This window comes from Bufo gargarizans, chromosome 7 (genome assembly GCF_014858855.1).
Source record: "Bufo gargarizans isolate SCDJY-AF-19 chromosome 7, ASM1485885v1, whole genome shotgun sequence".
NCBI classification, from domain to species: domain Eukaryota; kingdom Metazoa; phylum Chordata; class Amphibia; order Anura; family Bufonidae; genus Bufo; species Bufo gargarizans.
Genome location: NC_058086.1, coordinates 63,504,783 through 63,528,549, shown reverse-complemented (window position 1 = coordinate 63,528,549; position 23,767 = coordinate 63,504,783). Strand labels below are relative to the sequence as shown.

Sequence of the window (23,767 nt, the reverse complement as noted above, 5' to 3'; positions counted from 1 at the left end):
GAACCCGAACTATACAGTTCGAGTTCGCTCATCCCTATTCCTGAGCCCATTCTGGGATTTCCTTTACAGTTGCATTCCTGTTTGTGGTGCAGTGCCGTTTAAGGGCCCGGAGATCACGGCATCCAGTATGGTTTTACGGCCTTGACCCTTACGCACAGAGATTGTTCCAGATTCTCTGAATCTTCGGATGATGTTATACACAATTGATGATCATAGATGCAAAGTCTTTGCAGTTGTTCGCTGGGTAACACCTTTCTGATATTGCTCCACTATCTTTCTGCGCAACATTGTGGGAATTGGTGATCCTCTACCCATCTTGGCTTCTGAGAGACACTGCCACTCTGAGAAGCTCTTTTTATACCCAATCATGTTGCCAATTGACTTAATTAGTGTTAATTGGTCTTTAGGCTCTTCGTTATGCTCAAATTTACTTTTTCCAGCCTCTTATTGCTACTTGTCCCAACTTTTTGCGGATTTGTTGACACCGTGAAAATTTGAATCAACGTATTTTTCCTTTAAAATGATACATTTACTCGGATTAAATGTTTGATCTGTCATCTACGTTCTATTACAAATGAAATATTGACATTTGCCATCTCCACATCATTGCATTCAGTTTTTATTCACAATTTGTTTAGTGTCCCAACTTTTTTGGAATCCGGTTTGTATATTATAACATTGTACAAGGAAGGCAATCCATTAGAATATACATAAAGATGAAACGTAACCTTTAATAATGTTACTATGAGGGTCCATTCACACGTCCGTAAGTGTTTTGCGGATCCGCAAAACACGGACACTGGCAATGTGCATTCCGCAATTTGCGGACCGCACATCGCCGGCGCTTTAATATAAAATGCTTAATCTTGTCTGCCATTGCGGACAAGAATAGGACATGTTCTTTTTTCTGCGGAAACTGAAGCATGGATGCGAAAGTGCGGATCCGCGAATGTGGATTCGGACAGCACATTCCGGCCCCATAGAAAATAAATGGGTCTGCACCTGTTCCGCAAAATTGCGGAACGGATGCGGACCCATTTTGCGGACGTGTGAATGGAAAAGATATCCATCTAAATGAAAATAAATGTAATTATTAAAGTTAAGCAAAAAGCATAGATGTGGTAGGCAATAACAAGTGCTCGGCGGCACCAAATCAGAAACCATATGTCCTACCACAATCCGGGGGGTTCCAGTGCACATCCATGAATCCCGGAGGGAAAGCAACCTCTCCTTACAATGGGAAAACACTGAATGTAAAATGGCGGCCACATCAGGTTTTTTTATAGGGTAGGGGGTGTGTCCATGTGCTGAAATGTCTCAATTGGCTGTCCTGTACCACCTGATGGATGTGTCATGGGTCAAAGTTCTTCATAATGTAAAAGAATATGGCGGGCGCGAATATCTCCATATGTTTGCATGTTCTGCGAATCGCAAACACTCAAAGTTCGCCGCAAAACGACCACCGGGCGAACCACAAGGCCATCTCTATCTGAAGGTAGGGAGCAGTATAGTGCATGTATTGCAGGTAGGGAGCAATGCATTATACTGTATGCAGTACAGGTAGTGAGCAGTACAGAGCATGTAGTACAGGTAGATAGCATGACTACTTATAGCACAGGGATAAATAAGTACAGTATGCACTGCAGGTATATAGCAATACAGTACATGCTGTAAACACATAGACAGATGGTCTGCTGTGCTGGTTTACCAGTATTTTACCAGTGAAATGCTCATGCTCATTGGCCAAATCTTCTAAGCAATTACATGTGATCGACAGTTTAGTGTTGCACGATTTTTATTATTAGTTTTGAATTTTACATATGGCAGGTAGTGTATTTTTTTTTTTTTTTTTTTTTTTTTTTTTTTTTTTTTTTTCGAGGTAGTGTACTGCGACATTGTAATATTAACACTGTATGTATTGTTTCTATGTAATCCATAGATGTTAAATCTGTTTGTCGCCGTCATAATGGACAACTTTGAATACTTGACAAGAGACTCTTCGATTTTGGGTCCACATCATCTGGATGAGTTTGTTCGAATCTGGGCTGAATATGATAGAGCAGCATGGTAAACTATCTTATTTTCTTAAAATTACTCTTGTATCAATCTTCCAAAGTTTCACTTATATGGTATAGTATAGATTCCAAAAAGTCTGCTATGCAGGTCTTTATTATACTAGTCGTAATTTTATAAACTGTATTCAGAATTTTGGTTACCTTGTATTTGTTTCCATTCCTTTCCCATGCCCTTGCCCATGTGCCAGAATGACCTGCAGCCTTGTTGCAGTATCTGGGCATGACATTTTGCTGCCCCAGGAGCTCTCATGGTGCAGTGACTGAAGTTGTGGGGGGGGTTGCCTCTGACCATGGAGGCATCTCCAGCTTCATGGTTTTGAGCTGTGCTCTTATTAATATGCCTGTGCTTCTCTTCCAGTGGCAGAATACCCTATAAGGATATGTACAAATTAGTCCGAGTCATCTCGCCACCGCTCGGCCTAGGAGAAAACTGCCCCTACAGGCTGGCATGCAAGGTTTGGTGCCCAGACTCTCAGCCCTTTCCACTCAGCAAGGGCATAGCTTACCTCTACCTTCCCACCTTTCCCTTCACCTAACTGTCCCTTCCCCTCCACCGCTCCACTACTGCACCATGCAAGGGACCTCGGGCTGCTGCCTCCAGGTTTAAATAGTGATATTCACTCCCTAACAGTCCCACAAAATCAGCAGCTGCACCCAAGCTAGTCCCTGGGACTCAAAAGAACATCTTATTAAAGATCTTTGGAGGTTTTAAAGAGGTTGTCTAGTTTTTTTTTTATGTTGATGACCTATCCTCAGGATAGATCCTATCAGATCAGTGGGGGGTCCAAATTCTGGCACCCTCGCCAATCAGCTGTTTGAGGAGGCCACAGCCCTACAATGATGACCAATAATCGTGACGTCACAGACTTAGGAAGAGACCACAGCACTCTTTGGAGGCCCTCAAACCTCTTCAAACAGCTGATTGATGGGTGTGCTGGAAATAAGAACCCCGAAAATCAGATATTGAAGACCTATCCTGAGGATAGGCTATCAATAAGAAAATCTCTGACAACCCCTTTGAGATCATAAGTTTGATGTGATAAAAACAAGTGGTGACACCAGAAGAGTCAACCCTAGATATAGTATAGGCAACAGTGTAAAGTTAAAACTATTCTATAAACCTTAATCAACATGTATACAATAAACTGGTGATTAGTAGGGTCTGTCAATATTAATAGTCTCATATATTCACAGTACATAGAGGTCCAGGGTTACTGGTGTTGGGGGGCAGCTGATTGACTCTGAAATCTGCAAATTAGCATGAGCAGAAGGAACTTTTAGAAAGAACGCATGTCTTTCCTTATATGCATCCTAGAGCGTGCTTTGCACTGGTGCATGCCAGGAGCCACATCACACAGCCAGGAGGAAGCAACTGCGGGTTCCTTACTTTACGATCTATTATCACAGCTGAACCCCTCTGGTCAAGTTAAATGATACCCAGCTGGGATACACAGCTCCCCCAATATTCTCAGCTCAGTGGCAGCAGCTGGCTGTAAATATTGTGGATATGGCTGGCAGTGGCACATGATGTTTTCTGAGGGCTGAGCCTGGAGACCAGTGTTCGACATGCTTGCAACCTCATTGCAATAGAGAAGTAGGAATCCGAAAAAAAACAAAACAGAAGGGATGAATTGGGTGTGGGTAAAAAGGTCTTATTAAAGGCATAAGTGCGGTATAACCCCGCCTGAATCTGCTCCTGGGGTGAAGGCATTTAATAACTCCTCCGTCTTCTCTTCTGTTTCCCTCTTTCTTTTCTGTTTCCTGTGTGTTTTATGTTTGTTTTTTGTTTTTCTTGTTGGTTCGGTTTTTGCCTCTCTGGGTTTGCTGCGGTTTTCATTGCTTGATCCATCGTTCTCACTTCACTCCCTTTCTCCTTCTCTGGCTCCTCCTGTCCATAACCAGTGGCCGTATCCATTATACAGAGATGTATGACATGCTGACTCTCATGTCACCACCATTGGGCCTTGGGAAGAGATGTCCCAATAAAGTGGCTTATAAGGTAGAAGTCACCCGTTGTGAATGTTCCCCTGGATTTCCTGCTTTGTATTCTATCGCAGTCCTTGTTTCTCACTCAAATCTGAGGCCCTGGCCTTCATTTGCAGTGAGAACCCTATAAAAAAAAATTCCACTAAAAGTATATGGGACCCCTGGTTGTTTATAAATTCGATAAAAAGTATTTTATCTATATAAAAATTGTAACTCTGTTTATAGAAACTGAACACTGTGTATGGCTTCCTATAAGATGCGTAGGTAGGCTTCTTAGGCTGCCTCTGCTCTCTCTGCCCAAGTCACTGCCTCCTTGTGTGTAACTAACCTATTTCAATGAGGAGTTTACTGTGATTATAACTAATACTCCCTGACTATATCATCTGCTGTCAGCACTGATCACTGCAGCTCCCATCCTCTCCCTATTTTCCCAGCACTAACCAAAAACTCAAAATTGATTGGATCATGGCTGCAGTGATCAGCCCTGACAGTAAGGGTTTTTGTAACACTAAGGCCTCTTTCCCACAGGCGTCATGTTTTTTGCCCGGATAAGAGGCGGGTGCGTTGCGGGAAAATGCGCTATTTTTCCGCGCGAGTGCAAAACATTGTAATGCGTTTTGCACTCGCGTGAGAAAAATCGCGTATGTTTGGTACCCAAACCCGAACTTCTTCACAGAAGTTCGGGCTTGGGATTGATGCTCTGAAGATTGTATTATTTTCCTTATAACATGGTTATAAGGGAAAATGATAGCATTCTGAATACAGAATGCAGAGTATAATAGTGCTGGAAGGGTTAAAAAAATAAAAAAGTTAACTCACCTTATCCTCTTGATCGCGTAGTTCCCGGTCTGTTCTTTGCTAGCTGTGGGCTGAATGACCTGTGGTGACGTCAGATCACATGCTCCAATCACATGGTCCATCACCATGGTGATGGAGCATGTGATCTGACATCACCACAGGTCCTTTAGCCCACAGCTAGCAAAGAACAGACCAGGAACTACGCGATCAAGAGGATAAGGTGAGTTAACTTTTTTATTTTTTTAACCCTTCCAGCACTATTATACTCTGCATTCTGTAGTCAGAATGCTATTATTTTCCCTTATAACCATGTTATAAGGGAAAATAATACAGTGAATAGACTGTCACCTAGAACCCATGCGTTAAAATCGCACCGCATCCGCACTTGCTTGCGGATGCTTGCGATTTTCACGCAACCCCATTCACTTCTATGGGGCCTGCGTGGATTATCGCACCGCAACGCACAAAGAGGAGCATGCTGCGATTTTCACGCAACGCATAAGTGATGCATGAAAATCACCGCTCATGTGAACAGCCCCATAGAAATGAATGGGTCAGGATTCAGTGCGGGTGCAATGCGTTCAACTCACGCATCGCACCCGCGCGGAATACTCGCTCGTGTGAAAGGGGCCTAAGGCTACATTCACACGTCAGTATTTTTCTATATCCCGAATTTCGGTCCGTTTTTTGCGGATCCGTTGTTCCTGAAAATGTTTCCGTATGTCATCTGTATGTCATCCGTTTTTTGCGGATCCGCAAAAAACGGAAACATGTATAAATTTCACAAAGCAAATAAAGTTGTTTGGATTTCTTTAAAAAAAAAAAGTGAATAAGTGATTTCTGTGGGCAGGATTTAATTTCCAGGAACGGATTCCGCATAAAACGGATGACATACGTAATGACATACGAATGTCATCCGTTTTTTGCGGAACCATTGACTTTGTATTGTACCAGGATCCGATTTTTGCGGAAAAGAATAGGACAAGTTTTATATTTAATCGGACATGCGGAACGGAACAACGGAAACGGACAGCACACATTGTGTTGTCCGATTTTTTTCAGGACCCATTGAAAATGAATGGGTCCAGAACTGGTCCTGATCTGTTCCGCAAAAAACGGAACAGATCAGGAAAGAAACAACGGACGTGTGAATGGACCCTAACTGTTAGCTGCACCAATGATTTTATCATCCAAGTGCTTACTAACTAACCATGGACGACCCTGGGAAGATAGAGAACAGCATTTCAGTGAACAGTAAGTGTAAAACACAGGCATAAAGAATACTTATTGTTAGTAGTGATTGATGCAGCCCCACTCTTCCCTATCTTCCCAGTGAGTGTATGGTTAGCACTAAAATGCAAGTCAATGGGAAAAAGGCGTTCAGTCAAAGTGTTCCGGATTTTTGGCCGGAGGTAAAAATACAACATGCTACGGTTTTCTGAAAAGCCTGATCAGTCAAAAAGACTGAACTGAAGACATCCTGATGCATCCTGAGGGACGGACTCTCCATTCAGAATGCATGGAGATAAAACTGATCAGTTCTTTTCCGGATTTGAGCCCCTAGGACGGAAAACGCTAGTGTAAGTAGCCTTAGTAAACCCCTGAATAAACTAGACTAGTTACACAAAGGAATGCAGTGGCTGGCGAGAGAGAGCAGAGGCAAGCTGGGAAGTAGAACACTGAAGATGGAATCTCCCTAACAATGCTCAGTGTTAAGGGGACACTTTTAAGGCATATCTTTTTTTAAATAAAAAATTACATGCATTTACTTAATAAAGTATATTACAAAAGATGTTAACATCACTATTCCTACACGTTAAAAAGTTTTAAAGTGATCAGATAATCCTGGGTTCAGATTGCTTTAATTACTACAGTACTTAGGCCTTATTCACACATTTGTGTCCATGATGAAATCCATGATAGGATGGTCAGAGAGTCATCACTGATGATTTCCGCGAACAATCCGTGTTTGGTTCATGTGTCTGTTTTTTGTTCTCTGTGTCTCATCCATGCTCCACTGACACTGCACAACTGAAAATGACCTTTCAGAGCATCTCCTATAAATGGTCCGTAAAACATGGATAAAACACATAGAGCATGCTTCCGTGCTAAAACCATGGACCAACCGACCATGCTAAAACATGGATGTGTGAATACACACATTAAAATGAATGTGTACATGTGCTGTCCGTGGAGAACACAGACCGCACACATCTGATAATCACTGACGTGTAAATAAGGCCTTGGTTTAATGAGTTCCTTATCACCATTAATATCTTATCTCACCAAGAAGACAAACTACATAAAATGAGTAAATTGGATTTTATGCTGAACGTCCACATACCCCCTTCTGATTGCAAAACTAAAACTAAAAATAACAACCTTTGGGACTTGTTAGCTTTGGTTCTTAGAAAGCTTTTACTGCCAGAGAATTAGAGTGTAGCGGAGCAACATAAATGTCCATGTTTAGTTCTCTTATCAAACATGTAGCAAATAAAAGAATACTGAGTTTAAAGTGAATTCCCACGATGCTTGCAGCCGCCACTAGAGGGAGTGTAGTAGCTTATTGCGTACTGCTTGTACATTGAGCTCAGTGATAACACAGTATTCAGTGAGCTCTTAAGATCCATCTAGCATGTGTGTCCACCTCAGCAATGATACTAAGGTGGACAGAGAAAAAAAGAAAAGAACAAACAAAAAGTGGTACTATACAGAACCATTTTTTAATAGCTCAGTGGCTGTACTACATTTTAATTGCATTCAATTACAAAAGTATTCAGATTCATGAGCTGATTTGAAAAATGTAGAATATTTTTGATAGGACAACCCACCTTAACTCTACTGTGACCCACCAAAGCCTCATTTCCATTTTTATGAGAACCTTCTTCTTTTGGGAAACCTAACAACTTTTATATAAAAAAATGTATGGTTAATCTCTAAGGTTAAAGGAGTTATCCAGAAAAAGATATTGATGACCTATCCTCAGGAAATGTCATCAATATCAGATCTGCAGGGGTCTGACACCCAGGAACCCTGCCGATGTTTTATATGATGACCTATCCTGATGGGGTAGGTCATCATTATCTATTATATTCTACCTTTTACGCATATTTTCGATGTTATCATAGTTGCTCCTTAAATGCTACTTTGCAGAGGTGACGTCTGCAAGCCCATAATTACATCACCAGGGAAATGACCCTTTAAAATAGCTGGTTCTGGACAGTTAACCCTTTGCCTTGTTTGTGTGCTGTCCAGCAATGCCAACACCCTTTTCCTACAAGTAGCTGGGTATGACTTATCATCAGGTTAGAATATGCATGCTTCTTTTGTTATTTAGTTACACAGGAGTAGGGTGGAGCTGGGGATATGGAGGGAAGTTTGGAGAGTGATGTCTTCATCCTTGTATTGTGTATTGTGTAGTGATTATGTGCCTATGTGTGCTTGTCTGCTTTGGGTCCCCCTGTCGATATCCCACATCTTGGGCGCCTGGTGTTTTTGTACAGAGATTGGTCCTGATGAATATGCCAGTAACAGAGGATATGACCGTACACTTCACATCTACGCTCATGGCTCTAATCCGGACGGCACTGGATATTAAAATAGCCAAAGGTAAGTTTAAAAAAGTGGCAATATGGTTTTTGTGTAACTGAAACTTAGAGCGGTATTGGCTCTCCTTAATTCTCCGTGGGAAAATATTATGCAAAGGGTACCATATTTTTCTCTCCATAAGAGGCATCTAGAATTTAGAGAAAGAAAATAAGAAAAACTATTTATAAAAAGATTATTGATCAAAAGCCCTATCTTCATCTAACCCCCAAATCAGACCCCCAATCCTCATCAGACCTCAGATCAGATCCCCATCAGACTCTATTCCTTATAAGACCCCCATCCAACCTCAGATCAGAGCCCCATTCCTTATTAGACCTTAGATCAAACCCTAATTCCTCATTAGACCTCAGATCAGACCCCATTAAACATAAAAAAATAAATGAACTTATCTTTCCTGCTCTGGATGGCACCACCACTCTGCAGGTTCAGTGGCTCTTCCTGCACTCACCTATCCCTAGTCTTTTCTGGGTGCCTTCACTGCACTGTGACCTGACATCACACAACATCAGGTCATAGTGTGAGCACTACGTCTTGAGGCTGTATGCAGTCAGGACAGTGCAGCACAAAGTAAAGACTAGGGAGTGGTGAGTACAGCCAGCACCAGGATCACTGTATTCATTGATCCCTGGTCCTATGTCACGGAAGGTGTACAGGAAACTAGAAGACACAAAATGAATATCCGACTCACTGGATCCAAAACTAAGGAACAAAAGGGAGAGCCCTGTATCAGACCTGGCTCTCTCCCTGACTGCTCAGCCTATGCGAAAATCCCAATGGTAGATGATCGCATATCCTCGTACCTCGACTGTATAACACCTGAACGCCCTATAATAGTGAGGGGACACGGCCACCGGCTCCCTACACTTGATACAGAGGGAGTCAGGGTCACCTGGGATCCAGCAAACAGAAAAACACAAATGAATGAACAAAACTTATCTGTAGAAGACTCAGAAGTAGGATCAGCATGCACACACTCCAGGAAGGAATATAAACCGCAAAGTGAAGCAGTCTGGGAAGGGATTTAAAGGGATGCAATCAGTGCAACTACATGACAGCTGAGAGAGGATAACGAGATGAGAAAATGAAAGCAAAACAAAAGGAAGCTCAAGGAGGAGGTTCTGAAAGACATCTGTCAGAGCTTCTCAGATGTCTGGTGGTGACATCCTACTGGTTACTAGATGAGCACTTCCATAATGAAAGCGCGCACTCAGTATTCTCTCTATAAGACACACTGCCATTTTCCCCTCACTTTTGGGTGTGTGTCTTATGGAGCGAAAAATATTTGGAGGTGGCACCCTTTAAGACAAAGGAAAATAGCCAAACCAATATGATTAGGTTATTTAGCTTTAGCCTGTCTTTTTTCTCTTGTCCCAAAGCTTATTAAAAAGTCGAACTTTAATTCGTGGGGAGCCACTTCCAAAAAGTGGCTGAAGTGAGATGCTTTTCTTTCCCTGAAAGAAACTTCTAAACAAACCCATCTGCAGTCTGATCATACTTGTTTTGATCTGTCCCCTACTTCTTGATAACTTCCAAAAGCAGCTAAACCTGAAGCTGGAAGCTGGATCCTGACTACAGGATTAAACTACACACAGGATTTGTTGGTAACCTGTCACTATAGAAAACATTCAAGTTTGCATAGAAACTGTAGACACAAAACAGTAGATTAAATAAAGACTGTTTTAAAGTTGCATATTTTTCATGTTAGATACACTACCTAATTGTATTTTTAGGAAAATCTGATCAATATGAGATTATTAGAGGCTTACATAGAGGTTTTTTATTTGAGACAAGCAGTTTGCTAGGGACCTGCTGCTTCCAGTCTGCAGAGTTTTTGAAAGTAGATGTCAGACTGCGTGTGCTTAGCAATTATTCCAGTTATAAGTCCCATTTAAATTGCCATTCATTTTTTTTTCTTGCAGGTGGAGCTGACAGGCAACAACTGGACTCCGAGCTGCAGAACTGAAATACTGGCAATTTGGCCAAATCTGTCTCAAAAAATGTTGGACCTACTTGTGCCCATGCCGAGATGTGAGGGTTTTAAAGAATATTCTGATGATAAAAAAGGATTGATGTGATAATGCATGTGAAAGTCATGCTAATGTGAAATATTTTACTAGATGATCTAGATAGATCACCTACGGTACTTGATATGAGTTTGAGATCATAACTAAAGTAAAGGTAGCGTGCCTATACAGAATTCAAATACTGCTAGTGTATGTGTGATGTGTGAGCTGGCACATAATAGGCACTGTTACAGATTTTGCTTTGGGAACAAAGATCTCACAGTTAGGTCTCTGTTCCTTTGCCATCTTGCAAGTAGGAGGTGTTGTTGGAACAGCGGCTTTGGCAGTCCTAGGTCAGGTTACTTTATTAAAGTTTTTGAGACCAAAGCCTTTGGTTTCAAAACAATGCATTTCTAATACAGTTGAGCGGACACCTGGATGTTCGGGTTTGACGGGTTCGTCCAAACTTTACAAAAAAGTTTGAGTTTGGGACCCGAACTTGACCCCGAATCCCATTGAAGTCAATGAGGACCCGAACTTTTGAGCACTAAAATGGCTGTAAAAATGTAATGGAAAGGGCTAGAGGGCTGCAAATGGCATCAAAATGTGGTTAAGAGCATGGCAAGTACTCTGCAAACAAATGTGGATAGGGAAATGACTTTAAATAACATAAAATACCTAAAAATAAAAAATAATAATCTTGATCTAGGAGGACGAGGTCTATATGGAGTAGGAGGTTGAGGAGGTGGTGGATGTGGCGGTGTAGGTGGAAGCAGCGGTGGAGGAGGTAGCCTACACTGCTTTTTGGGTTTAAATGTATTTATATTTTTTTTAATTAGGGTACACCCCAAAACATTGGGAAATATAACCTGTGATATCCCCCTCCAGTCGTGCTAAACACACATTCAGACAATACACTGGCTGCAGGGCAGGCCAGCACCTCCAAGGCGTAAAGGGCAAGCTCGGGCCATGAGACCCAGAAGTTGAAGGGGGCAGACCCGTCATTCAGTACGTGTAGGCGTGTGCACACATACTGCTCTACCATGTTGGTGAAATGCTGCTCTCCTGCTAAGACGTTCCATATCAGCTGGTGGTGCTGGTTGTTGTGGCGTGCTGACAAAGCTTTTCCACATTTCGGCCATGCTAACCCTGCCTTCTGAGGTGCTGGCGGTGCCCCAGCTGTGTTGGCGTCCTCTTCCTCTGCCTTCGCCTTGTGCTTCCACCGTGCCCCTGCTGTCAGGTGGGAATGCCACCAGCAGCGCAGTCTACCAGCGTGCGCTTGTACTCGCGCATCTTACGATCACGCGCTCCAGTGAGGGAATTAAGGACGATACACTGTCCTTGTAACAGGGATCCATCAGCGTGGCCACCCAGTAATCAGCACAAGTTAGAATGTGGGCAACTCGGTGGTCATTGCGGAGACACTGCAGCATGTAATCGCTCATGTGTGCCAGGCTGCCCAGAGGCAACGAAAAGCTGTCCTCTGTGGGAGGTGTATAGTCTGTGTCCTCTGTATCCCCCCAGCCATGCACCAGTGATGGCCATGAGCTGGTCTGGGTGCCACCCTGCTGTGAACATGGTTCCTCCTCCTCCATCTCCTCCTACTCATTCTCCAACTCGTCATCCTCCAGAACTGTGCCCTGGCTGAACAATTGTGTACCTGCCATTTGTGGGTGCAGGAACCCACCCTCGGAGCCACTTGTGAATGACTGGCCAGAAACCCTATGAAATGATCCCTCATCCTCCTCCTCCTCTTGTGCCACATCCTCCTCAATCATCGCCAGCAGCGGCATAGAAGTGGGATAGTAACGCTGAGAACTGAGTTATCGACACTGGCCATGTTGGTAGAATACTCGAAACAGCGCAACAAGGAACGCATGGAGGCCCAGTCATTGGTGGTGAAGTGGTGCTGGTCCGCAGAGCGACTCACCCGTGCGTGCTGCAGCTGAAACTCCACTATCGCCTGCTGCTGCTCGCACAGTCTGGCCAGCATGTGCAAGGTGGAGTTCCACCTTGTGGGCACGTCGCATATGAGGCGGTGAGCGGGAAGGCCAAAGTTACGCTGCAGCGAAGACAGGCGAACAGCAGCAGGGTGAGAACACTGAAAGCGCGCACAGATGGCCCGCACTTTATGCAGCAGCTCTGACATATCGGGGTAATTTTTAAGGAATCTCTGCATCACCAAATTCAGCAAATTCGCCAGGCAAGGGAAACTGGCTAGTCCTAGAGCTGCTACGAGATTTCGCCCATTATCGCACACCACCAGGCCGGGCTTGAGGCTCACTGGCACCTACCACTCATCGGTCTGTTGTTCAAAGCCCGTCCACAGCTTCTGCGCGGTGTGGGGTTTGTCCCCCAAACAGATAAGTCTGCCTGCTGTCGTTTACCCCTGACTGTGCTGAAGTTGGTGGTAAAGGTGTTACGCTGACCGGATGAGGATGAGGTAGAGGATGAGGAAGCGGAGTAGGAGGAGGAAGCAACAGGAGGCAAACTGAAGCTCCCAGCAATCCTCGGTGGTCGAAGGACATCTGGCAAACTGCTATCCGCCTCAGGCCCAGCCGCCCCTGCATTTACCCAGTGTGCTGTTATGGAGATATAATGTCCCTGACCGTGCTTACTGGTCCATGTATCCATAGTGAGGTGCACCTTGCCACAGATGGCTTTGCGCAGTGCACACCTGATTTTGTCCCCCACTTGGTTGTGCAGGGAAGGGATGGCACGCCTGGAAAAATAGTGGTGGCTGGGCACGACGTACTGTGGGACAGCCACCGCCAGATGGAATGACAGCATTTCAAAGGCCAGTAATTTTGAAATGCTGGTATTCAGGTCCAGGGATCGCGGGTGGGTAGGGGGGTACGTCCTCTTCCGCTCCAGTGTTTGGGAGATGGAGAGCTGAACGCTTCTGTGGGACATTGTGGAGATGCTTGGTGACCCAGATGGTGGTGTTGCTGGCAGATCCTGACAGCTGTATATAACGCTTGAATTTCACATGTACAGATGCAGCAAGGGCTGTAAAATTGTGTATTTTGTCCAAAAAGGGTGTTTTTGAAAAACCCAGAAAATTATAGCTGTATTTCTAGCTTAAACTGCACACTGACTAATGGTGCAAAGGCACCAGATGTAGGATATTGCCAAAAAAGGGTGTTTTTTTAAAAGCAGATTATTATTGCAGTATTTCAAGCTTGGATTTGAATGTTACAAAAGCACAGATGCAGTGCTGGTGCACTGAGATTGCATAAAATGGCAACCGCCACCCACCTAACTAACAGACGGATAAAAGTTATTTTTCTCTGTCACTGGGCTCAGGGCAGGGTAAAAAGATTGTGCACTGCACTCACACAACTAAATATATGTCGATCGCTGAGTTCAATTGGAGTTCTAATTAAAGATTCTGTCCTATTCTCTCCCTCACAGCAGCAGCATCCTATCCCTACACTAAGCACAGCAGAGTGACGTGCAGCGCTGCGTGACTCCAGCTTATATAGAGGCTGGGTCACATGCTGCACTGGCCAATCACAGCCATGCCATTAGTAGGCATGGCTGTGATGGCTTCTAAGGTCACACAGTTAAACGCTTGTTGATTGGCTGCTCTGCAGCCTTTCAAAAAGCGCTAAGAAATCGCCGAACACCGAACCCGAACTTTTACAGAAATGTTCGGGTTCGTGTCCGGGGTCCAAAAAACCTAAAGTTCGGTACGAACCCGAACTTTACAGTTCGGGATTCCCTCAACCCTAATTTCTAATGATGATTTTTTTTTGTGATAATATTTTTATTGATTTTCGAAGAGAGGAAAATAACACAGAATTTAATTAAGCAAAAGGAAAATCAATATCAAGACAGTATGGCATCAATGACAGTTACATCACTGTAAATTTGTATGTCTTTCTCTGTATAAATAATATTGTGTATAATCATATAAAGAGAAAATAAATAAAATAAATTAGTATAATATTAAAATGGTTTTATTTTTTCCATTTGAAATTCAATGTAATAAATATAACCAAACACATGTATAAAAAAAAATCCTCTCACATCATGTATAACAATAGCTAATATGTCACTTTGTTTACTCTACATCATCTCTCTAATACCTTGTGAACAGATATTTGCAAATCATTTCTAAACTAATCAAGTTTGATCTGAATTTTCCCAAAATTTTAGTCAAGCTGGAATTTTCAGCAATTAGATTCAGGTAAATTTCTCAAAATGGTGTCAGGTAGTGTTGAGCGAATCGACTTTCGGATCCAAGATCTAAAGTCAATTTGCTTAAAACTTAGTTTTATTGCTGTACAGAGATTAGTTTCCGTACATCATTCAAATGTATGAGCTTCAGTGAGGGAAATTAGTTATCATCAAAGTCACTGGACTTCGGTGAATAACTTTGGGATTTGATTTCTCAACTTTAAAACCATTTTAAAACAGGAATCTACCAAAAGAAAAAGATTTTAGTAATTTTTTTAAACATAAAGAAATCATACAGTGCAGTTTCTTTTTTTTTTTTTAAAAAGGCTATATTGCTACCAGCAGCCATGCATTGACCCATTGCCAGAAATCTTGCTGTCACTTTAAGGTTACTAATTCTGTCTTGGCGTTAAAGACAGTTGTTAATGTCAACCACGCCTTTTCAGGGCAATTGGATCATTTTTGATTAGCGTTGAATTTTTTCGGACACAAATCTAATTGCCTGCCCGATTCAGCTGAATTGACTCTGAATCGAAATTGAAGAAATTGTCTCATCAATACTGAGAACAAAGGTCTCAGTTTTTTCTCAGATAGATGACTATTTTAACTCTCTATATCTTCAGTAGAAGTTGACTGACCAAACACCCAATTTCTTTAATGGCAAAGTGCTGTGGAGTGAGATACACCATTCAAATGGTGAACGTGTATAAATACGTCTTAACTGCACCGTACATTGACAGGATGTATGCATACAGATGGTGGACGCCAATGGGGCTAAGATCGTTCTTATTTGCTGCTTCACGTTGCGTTTCGAGGCAACCAATGGAAGTGCCAGACATGCTTTTGGAGAAGGGTCGGAAAACAATAAAGTAGAGTGGACCATGACTTGTCACATGTATTGAGATGATGTTCTACACTGGGCTTGCTGAAACTCATCAGTGAAAGGCCCCTTGCAGACGAGCGTTCCTCCCGAAGCGAGTCGGCATCGCAGCAACTGGCCTTACCTCCCAGCACTGAACGGATTTACATAGCATTATATTGATTTATGATGCTATGTAACCCTTACAGTTCTGGAATGTATTGGATAACACTGGCAGCATTATGCATTCCAGAGTTGTAAGGGTTACATAGCATCATAAATCAATATAATGCTATGTGACCCCCGGCAACGCTGGAAGGTCAGTCCGGGAGCTGCAATGCGGACTCGCTGCGGGAGGAACGCTGGTCTGCAAGGAGCCAAAGGGTTCTCCAGATTTTTTTAAGTATTTTAAACTGGGCCTTCAGACTAACCTATACATTTTGGACCAGAATCGTTTAACTCATAGTTAAAGCGGGTTGTCTCACTTCAGCGAATTATATTTATTATGTATAAAAAGTTGATACAATCCACTTTCTAACATATTGTGATTGTCCCTATTGCTTTTTTTTTCTGCTGGCTGGATTCATTTTTCCATCACATTACACACTGCTCATTTCCATGGTTACGACCACCTTGTAATCCAACAGTGGTGGCCGTGCTTACACACTATAGGAAAAAGCAACAGTCTATGCACACTCTCAAGGTCCTGGCCACCATAGAGGCACCACTTTCCTATAGTGTGCAAGCATGGCCACCGCTGATGGATTGATGGGTGATCGTAACCATGGAAATGATCAGTATATAATGTGATGGAAAAAAGAATCAAGCCAGCAAAGGAGGCAATATGGAGAATCACAATACATTAATAAGTGCCTTGTATTAACTTTCTCTACATGATAAATGCCATTTACTGAAGTGAGACAAGCCCTTTATTGGTTTTGGCTTTTGCCATTATAGGCTAGCTAGTCAGCAGAAGAAAACTCTACCTTGCTAGACAATGTGTGTTCCTATTATTTGAGTTTTGCTGATGTATAAAGAGCCATGTGTTTTTTAGGCTAAGACCACACTGTCAGCTTTCTGCATGCAATTTTAGAAGCCAAAACTGGTATTCAATTAAAAAAAGAAGAACATTTTGTATCTGTCCTTTATACTTTCCTAAAAGTGTCCCCATTTTGTAGGCGGGTCCAAACGGATAGAAGGGAGGACAATACAAGTAGGCAGGGAGAACAGAAGTAGGTGGGGCCTGCAATAACACAGTGCAGCACAAAATACCGCCCCAGCAGAACCAAATATCACAAAATACTGCCCCCCTCGTCACAATATTCAACTGTATCTGTGATGGCACCTGCATAAATACCTGATGCTTCCAGCATTAATTAATGCTGGAAGCATCAGATCATTATGTACCTAGCTGACATCCTTGAGGAGGACTTGACTGGGCTCCTGGGCATCAGCTCACTGGGAAATTTCCCTGTAGGGTCTACGACCAGTATACCCCTGGCCGTACCCTTAGGCTATTCATGCTGCCTCCTTCTCCATCCTTACATGGAAGTACAGATAAATCTAATGAATTGCCAAACAAAACTGCAAGCCCTTCCACCTAACCCCCCTAACGCACATCATACACTAGGACCTGGTTTCATAGGAGATAGGGCATGTCCAAAAACCTGGAGACACCCTTTAAGAGTAGGTGTAAAGCTGCTCCTACTCATCTGAACTGTAAAGTGGATGAAAATATATTTGACATTAGAGTAAAAGCCTCTTCAGTGGCGGGGAGAATGGAATTGCAAGCTTTATCAGCTTCTCCGCCTGTGTCTAATTCTATGCACTGTGATTTGAAGCACAGCGGGTCTTAATTCAGTGTGATATTATTCGAGGCTCTCTGCACCTTCACTTGTTTGCAAGCTGTGTCAGACTGACAGCAAGATATGTGAAAAATCACTTAGGAAGCATAGAACCTGATAAGTTTGCTGTTCGTGCCAGAATGTCGCCTTTATAATAAGTCATTGAAATAACAATTTATAAAGGAATCTAATTTATGTAAAACCCTGGGTTCAATAGGAAATAAAGTACCAATTTGCAAACAAAAGCCATTGAGCTTTTGATGGAAAAAGAACAACCCAAGAATCTAATAGAACCGGTGTCTTAATGTATCTATTTTAAGCCTTAAAGGAGCAGTAACCCTAAAGTAGAAATGATGCAGAAATAAAGCCTTTAAAAGGCAGTCACAATCATTCCTAGGGACTGTCTGTAGATAATCGATCCTGCAGTATGAGAGTGGTCCTGGGGTGGAAGACATTTTTTTTCCTTTCTCTCTATCATCCCATTGAAGAACACTACAGACTTTTGTCAGCCTGAAATGGCTCCTTACAGGCATACTGTATATACTGAATTTAGTCATCGTCCACCTTTACTGCAAACTGACGTGTGAATGAGGCTTTACTATGGAGACAACTAGTCTATTGCATTTTAAGTCAAAGTTTAAGAAGTTTTCAGAACTGAAAATATCTGAAAAAAAACTATCATGAGGTTCAGCCATTGTTTGGCTTCTTCCCTAAAATGAGCTGCCCTCCATTCTGAAAGGGGTTGTGAAAGAATAGGGTGGGGGTGGGGAGTTGGAAAACCCCTTCATTTGGCCTGACCTGTAAAGGAAAGATTCCTTCCTGCTTCCCAGCACTAGCCGACCACTTCTTCTCCTCCAGGCCTGCAATGCTCCGCTGGGCTCCCAAAATGTCAACATCCAGTTTGATATCACCAGAGCCAATCACTGGCGGAGACCAACTCGCCCAGTGTCATGACAAATGGTCACATTGCGCAAGGGGATCCAGTCTCTGCAGTGGCCAGTGATTGACATCGAAGGAGTCCAGCATGGAATCACAGGCCTAAAGGTGAAGGAGCAGACGGCCGGGGCCGGGAAACAGGTAAGTGATCTTCCTTTAAAGGCCCGGCCAATTATACTGGTTTGCCCCCCCCCCCCCCCCCCATCTCCTACCATTCTTGCACAACGTTCTTAAAGGAACGATAAGATTGCATTCATCTCTTAAACAAATAGATAATGCTCTAGGTATAGCGCCCCTTTAATTGTAATTTATTTCAAGAGCGTCTATAACATTATAAAAGGTCTACATCTTGTACTACATAACCCACTACACATGGAGGTTCATTACAAGAATAGTGATTATGAATGGCATCTGTCAATGACAACTTTTTAACTCTTTTTCTCCAGCCACTGACTTAACTGTGGGCAAGATTTATGCTGCTATGATGATCATGGACTACTATAAGCAGAGTAAAGCAAAGAAACAAAGACAACAGCTGGAGGAACAGGTGAGATATTATAACAACCTGGCGAGGCCTGTGGATAACCTGCATGTCTTCTGCATGAGAAAGAACAAAATCAGTAATTATATCTATGCTAATTGACATATGGATCTTTTGCCTTTTAGAATCTAAATATAATCCATTCAAAAGACATTATTTTTTTGAAGGCAGTATACAATGATGGGCTTTAATTCAATGCATTGTAGAAAAAAAAGGAGTATAAAGTTTGATATATATTAAAGTCTGTGGACACATTTGTAAACTTTCGAATGATTGAGCTAAAAACATTTTTGTAGTAAGTTTTGATCGAACTTCGATTTGGATATAAATCAGCTTAGAAGTTCATTCAGGAAAAATCGGAGAGGATCTGAAGAATGAGCAGTCAGACGGATTTATCACAAAATGGCATTGTGCAGCTGCTATGTACAGTAAAACATAGACGCTGCAGAAAATAAACTGCAGATTTTTTTAAAAATACAAACCTATTATAACACTGCTGTTGGCCACAAAATTATGTAAATCAATATTAATAATTAAAAAAAGCCCCCAGAGGAGTTCATAGCCTTTAAGGTAATTACATGGCTAAAAAAAATATTGCTATTCTTTTTAACATCTAATGTGCCATATGTGCAGACATTATATTACTGAGACATCCCCTTTAAAACTAGAGGTTTATTATAAATCATGGGACAGCTGCATCTCAGGGTTTGTGGTAACAAGTACTTTATAGTTGTCAACAGTCCCAAATTTGCTGTGATTGTTCATAGACAATCCTGGCAAATTTTGGCTTGTTCCAGGCTGAAAATGAGTGAGGAATATGTGAACCCCAATACTGGATTTTGGGTGTGCCAGGCAGGGGCGGACTGGGAACTTAAAGTGTAACTGTCAGTCTTCTGTTTACATAGCACCGTCAGTGTTGAGCAAGTCTCCACCATTATTTAAGACAGGGAAGTGTTGCTAAGGCTCAAAATAGGCCACTTTAGAGCTATTTTGCTGATAGAAATGTACAATTTCAGTAATTAAAGTGTAGTGCCAAAATGGTTAGTATGACTGCCCCTACAAATTACAAGAAAAAAATATAAAAATAAATGACAGTTACACTTTAACCACCTCAGAGAAATATCTTGGCAAAAGACAACTTTTCCCATTTTTTTATACAAAGTTGGCATTTGACCAAGATATTTCTCTCACCCAGCATGGGTATATGTAAAATTACACCCCAAAACACATTGCCCAACTTCTCCTGAGTACGGCGATACCAGATGTGTGACACTTTTTTGCAGCCTAGGTGGGCAAAGGGGCCCACATTCCAAAGAGCACCTTTAGGATTTCACCGGCCATTTTTTACAGATTTTGATTTCAAACTACTTCTCACGCATTAGGGCCCCTAAATTGCCAGGGCAGTATAACTACCCCACAAGTGACCCCATTTTGGAAAGAAGACACCCCAAGGTATTCCGTGAGGGGCATGGCGAGTTCCTAGAATTTTTTATTTTTTGTCACAAGTTAGTGGAATATGAGACTTTGTTAGAAAAAAATAAAATAAAAAAAATCATCATTTTCCGCTAACTTGTGACAAAAAATAAAAAATTCTAGGAACTCGCCATGCCCCTCATGGAATTCCTTGGGGTGTCTTCTTTCCAAAATGGGGTCACTTGTGGGGTAGTTATACTTCCCTGGCATTCTAGGGGCCCTAATGTGTGGTAAGTAGTTTGAAATCAAAATGTGTAAAAAATGACCTGTGAAATCCTAAAGGTGCTCTTTGGAATGTGTGCCCCTTTGCCCACCTAGGCGGCAAAAAAGTGTCACACATGTGGTATCGCCGTACTCAGGAGAAGTTGGGGAATGTGTTTTGGGGTGTCATTTTACATATACCCATGCTGGGTGAGAGAAATATCTTGGCAAAAGACAACTTTTCCCATTTTTGTATACAAAGTTGGCATTTGACCAAGATATTTCTCTCACCCAGCATGGGTATATGTAAAATGACACCCCAAAACACATTCCCCAACTTCTCCTGAGTACGGCGATACCACATGTGTGACACTTTTTTGCAGCCTAGATGCGCAAAGCGGCCCAAATTCCTTTTAGGAGGGCATTTTTAGACATTTGGATCCCAGACTTCTTCTCACGCTTTCGGGCCCCTAAAATGCCAGGGCAGTATAAATACACCACATGTTACCCCATTTTGGAAAGAAGACACCCCAAGGTATTCAATGAGGGGCATGGCGAGTTCATAGAAATATTTTTTTTTGGGCACAAGTTAGCGGAAATTGATTTTCTTTTGTATTTTCTCACAAAGTCTCCTTTTCCGCTAACTTTGGACAAAAATGTCAATCTTTCATGGACTCAATATGCCCCTCACGGAATACCTTGGGGTGTCTTCTTTCCGAAATGGGGTCACATGTGGGGTATTTATACTGCCCTGGCATTTTAGGAGCCCTAAAGTGTGAGAAGAAGTCTGGAATATAAATGTCTAAAAAAATTTACGCATTTGGATTCCGTGAGGGGCATGGTGAGTTTATGTGAGATTTTATTTTTTGACACAAGTTAGTGGAATATGAGACTTTGTAAGAAAAAAAAAAACAATTTCCGCTAACTTAGGCCAAAAAAATGTCTGAATGGAGCCTTACAGGGGGGTGATCAATGACAGGGGGGTGATCACCCCATATAGACTCCCTGATCACCCCCCTGTCATTGATCACCCCCCTGTAAGGCTCCATTCAGACGTCCGTATGTGTTTTGCGGATCCGATCCATGTATCCGTGGATCCGTAAAAATCATACGGACGTCTGAATGGAGCCTTACAGGGGGGTGATCAATGACAGGGGGGTGATCAGGGAGTCTATATGGGTGATCACCCCCTGTCATTGATTACCCCCCTGTAAGGCTCCATTCAGACTTCCGTATGTGTTTTGCGGATCCGATCAATGTATCCGTGGATCCGTAAAAATCATACGGACGTCTGAATGGAGCCTTACAGGGGGGTGATCAATGACAGGGGGGTGATCAGGGAGTCTATATGGGTGATCACCCCTCTGTCATTGATCACCCCCCTGTAAGGCTCCATTCAGACGTCCGTATGTGTTTTGCGGATCCGATCCATGTATCCGTGGATCTGTAAAAATCATACGGACGTCTGAATGGAGCCTTACAGGGGGGTGATCAATGACAGGGGGGTGATCAGGGAGTCTATATGGGGTGATCAGGGGTGAATAAGGGGTTAATAAGTGACATGGGGGGGTGTAGTGTAGTGGTGTTTTAGTGCTACTTATTACTGAGCTGCCTGTGTCCTCTGGTGGTCGATCCAAGCAAAAGGGACCACCAGAGGACCAGGTAGCAGGTATTTTAGACGCTGTTATCAAAACAGCGTCTTATATACCTGTTAGGGGTTAAAAAAAATCGCATCTCCAGCCTGCCAGCGAACAATCGCCGCTGGCAGGCTGGAGATCCACTCGCTTACCTTCCGATCCTGTGAACGCGCGTGCCTGTGTGCGCGCGTTCACAGGAAATCTCGGCTATCGCGAGAGGACGCGTATATGCGTCCACCCAGGATAGCAGTGATAAAGTTGAATTGAGGAGGACACCTGTAGCTGCTGGCCAAGTGCATAAGTACCTGATGCTCCTAGCATTAATTAATCCTGAGAACATCAGATTGTTATGTACCTGGACAGCCTCCATGAGGAGGGCTTGGGCGGCCCACTGGTCATTGGCCCATCGGGAAATTTTCCTGTAGGGTCTATGGCCAGTCCACCCCTGGTGCCAGGGAACGGAGCTTAAATGCCCCAAAGTTACCAACAGAAACGTTATTAAGTATGGTACTGAGTCATGGATTTGGTGTATCCTTATTAAAAGATGATGCATTACTTTCTGGACATTGCTCGCTTTATTTCCTTCTATATCGGGTGTCAATGGATTAATTTATCTTTGACTAATATCTGGATATTTACTCTTTTAAACAGAAAAATGCTCCAATGTTTCAGAGGATGGAAGCGTCATCCTTACCGGAGGAGATACTATCCAATGCCAAAGCCTTACCATACCTCCAGCAGGATACTCTGTCAGGCCTGTGAGTTAGCTGTGTAGTAGTCTATCATATAGTAATGCTGGACATAGCTACAAAGGATGAGTTCTTCTAAGCTGCTCTGAGATGTGTGGCCTGTCGTTTTAGGGATGCCTTCCCATCACTCAGTCCTTTATCCCCTGAAGAAATATTTCAAGCACCATGTCTGGACAATGATGATGAAGACTTTGAAGAGCAGCTGTCTCTGGTAAACATAGCTTTTAGGAGAGCTGACATAGCCCATTAACTTAGCACTGTCATTTGGTGCATTAAGGATAATGTGACACGTTTCAGGAAAATCTTGACTTGTATGGATTGGGTGCTGACATTGTCAATGTGGATTGATTAAGCTTTGTGCACACTAAAGTTAAAGTTAGTGTTGTTCCTATTCCTGACCGTCCAACCTAAAGAACCGTTTTTTTTTATTCTAAAACGAGTAACATTTTTAATATATCTTTATAGTAGTTGGAGCACTCATGCAAAGCTCCAAATCCCCTGCATGGATATAGAATACTAAGGGTTTGCAGGGCCTATTTTATTCCACTTTTTATTTTTCGGAGGTGGAACCTGATTAGTTCCTATGGGCAACTAAACCAGTTTTCCTTAACACCAACTTTAAATAAATCTCCTTTAGGGCTCATTCACGCAACCATATGAATGCGTCCACATTCGTTCTGCAATTTTGTGGAACAGGTGCGGACCTAATCATTTCAATGGGGCCACAAAAGATGCAGACGGCCCGGCCCCGCAAAAAAAAAAAATAGAAGAACATGTCCTATTCTTGTCCGTTTTGCAAATTGCAGAACACACAGGGGCAGCATCCGTGTTTTGCTAATCCGCAATTCGCGTGGTCTTCTGAATGAGTCCTTGT

At 42.7% G+C, this 23,767-nt stretch overlaps 1 protein-coding gene across 1 annotated transcript in view; it reads left to right on the top strand.

The window, feature by feature from the left end:
• CACNA1E (calcium voltage-gated channel subunit alpha1 E) overlaps positions 1–23,767 on the top strand; it is a 611,438-nt gene that overhangs the window by 574,253 nt on the left and 13,418 nt on the right. Inside the window, 8 exon segments of the mRNA XM_044301096.1 lie at positions 1,940–2,067; positions 2,434–2,530; positions 8,363–8,468; positions 10,388–10,428; positions 10,430–10,496; positions 18,739–18,839; positions 22,796–22,902; positions 23,005–23,104. Coding sequence (XP_044157031.1) covers positions 1,940–2,067; positions 2,434–2,530; positions 8,363–8,468; positions 10,388–10,428; positions 10,430–10,496; positions 18,739–18,839; positions 22,796–22,902; positions 23,005–23,104 — 747 coding nt within the window.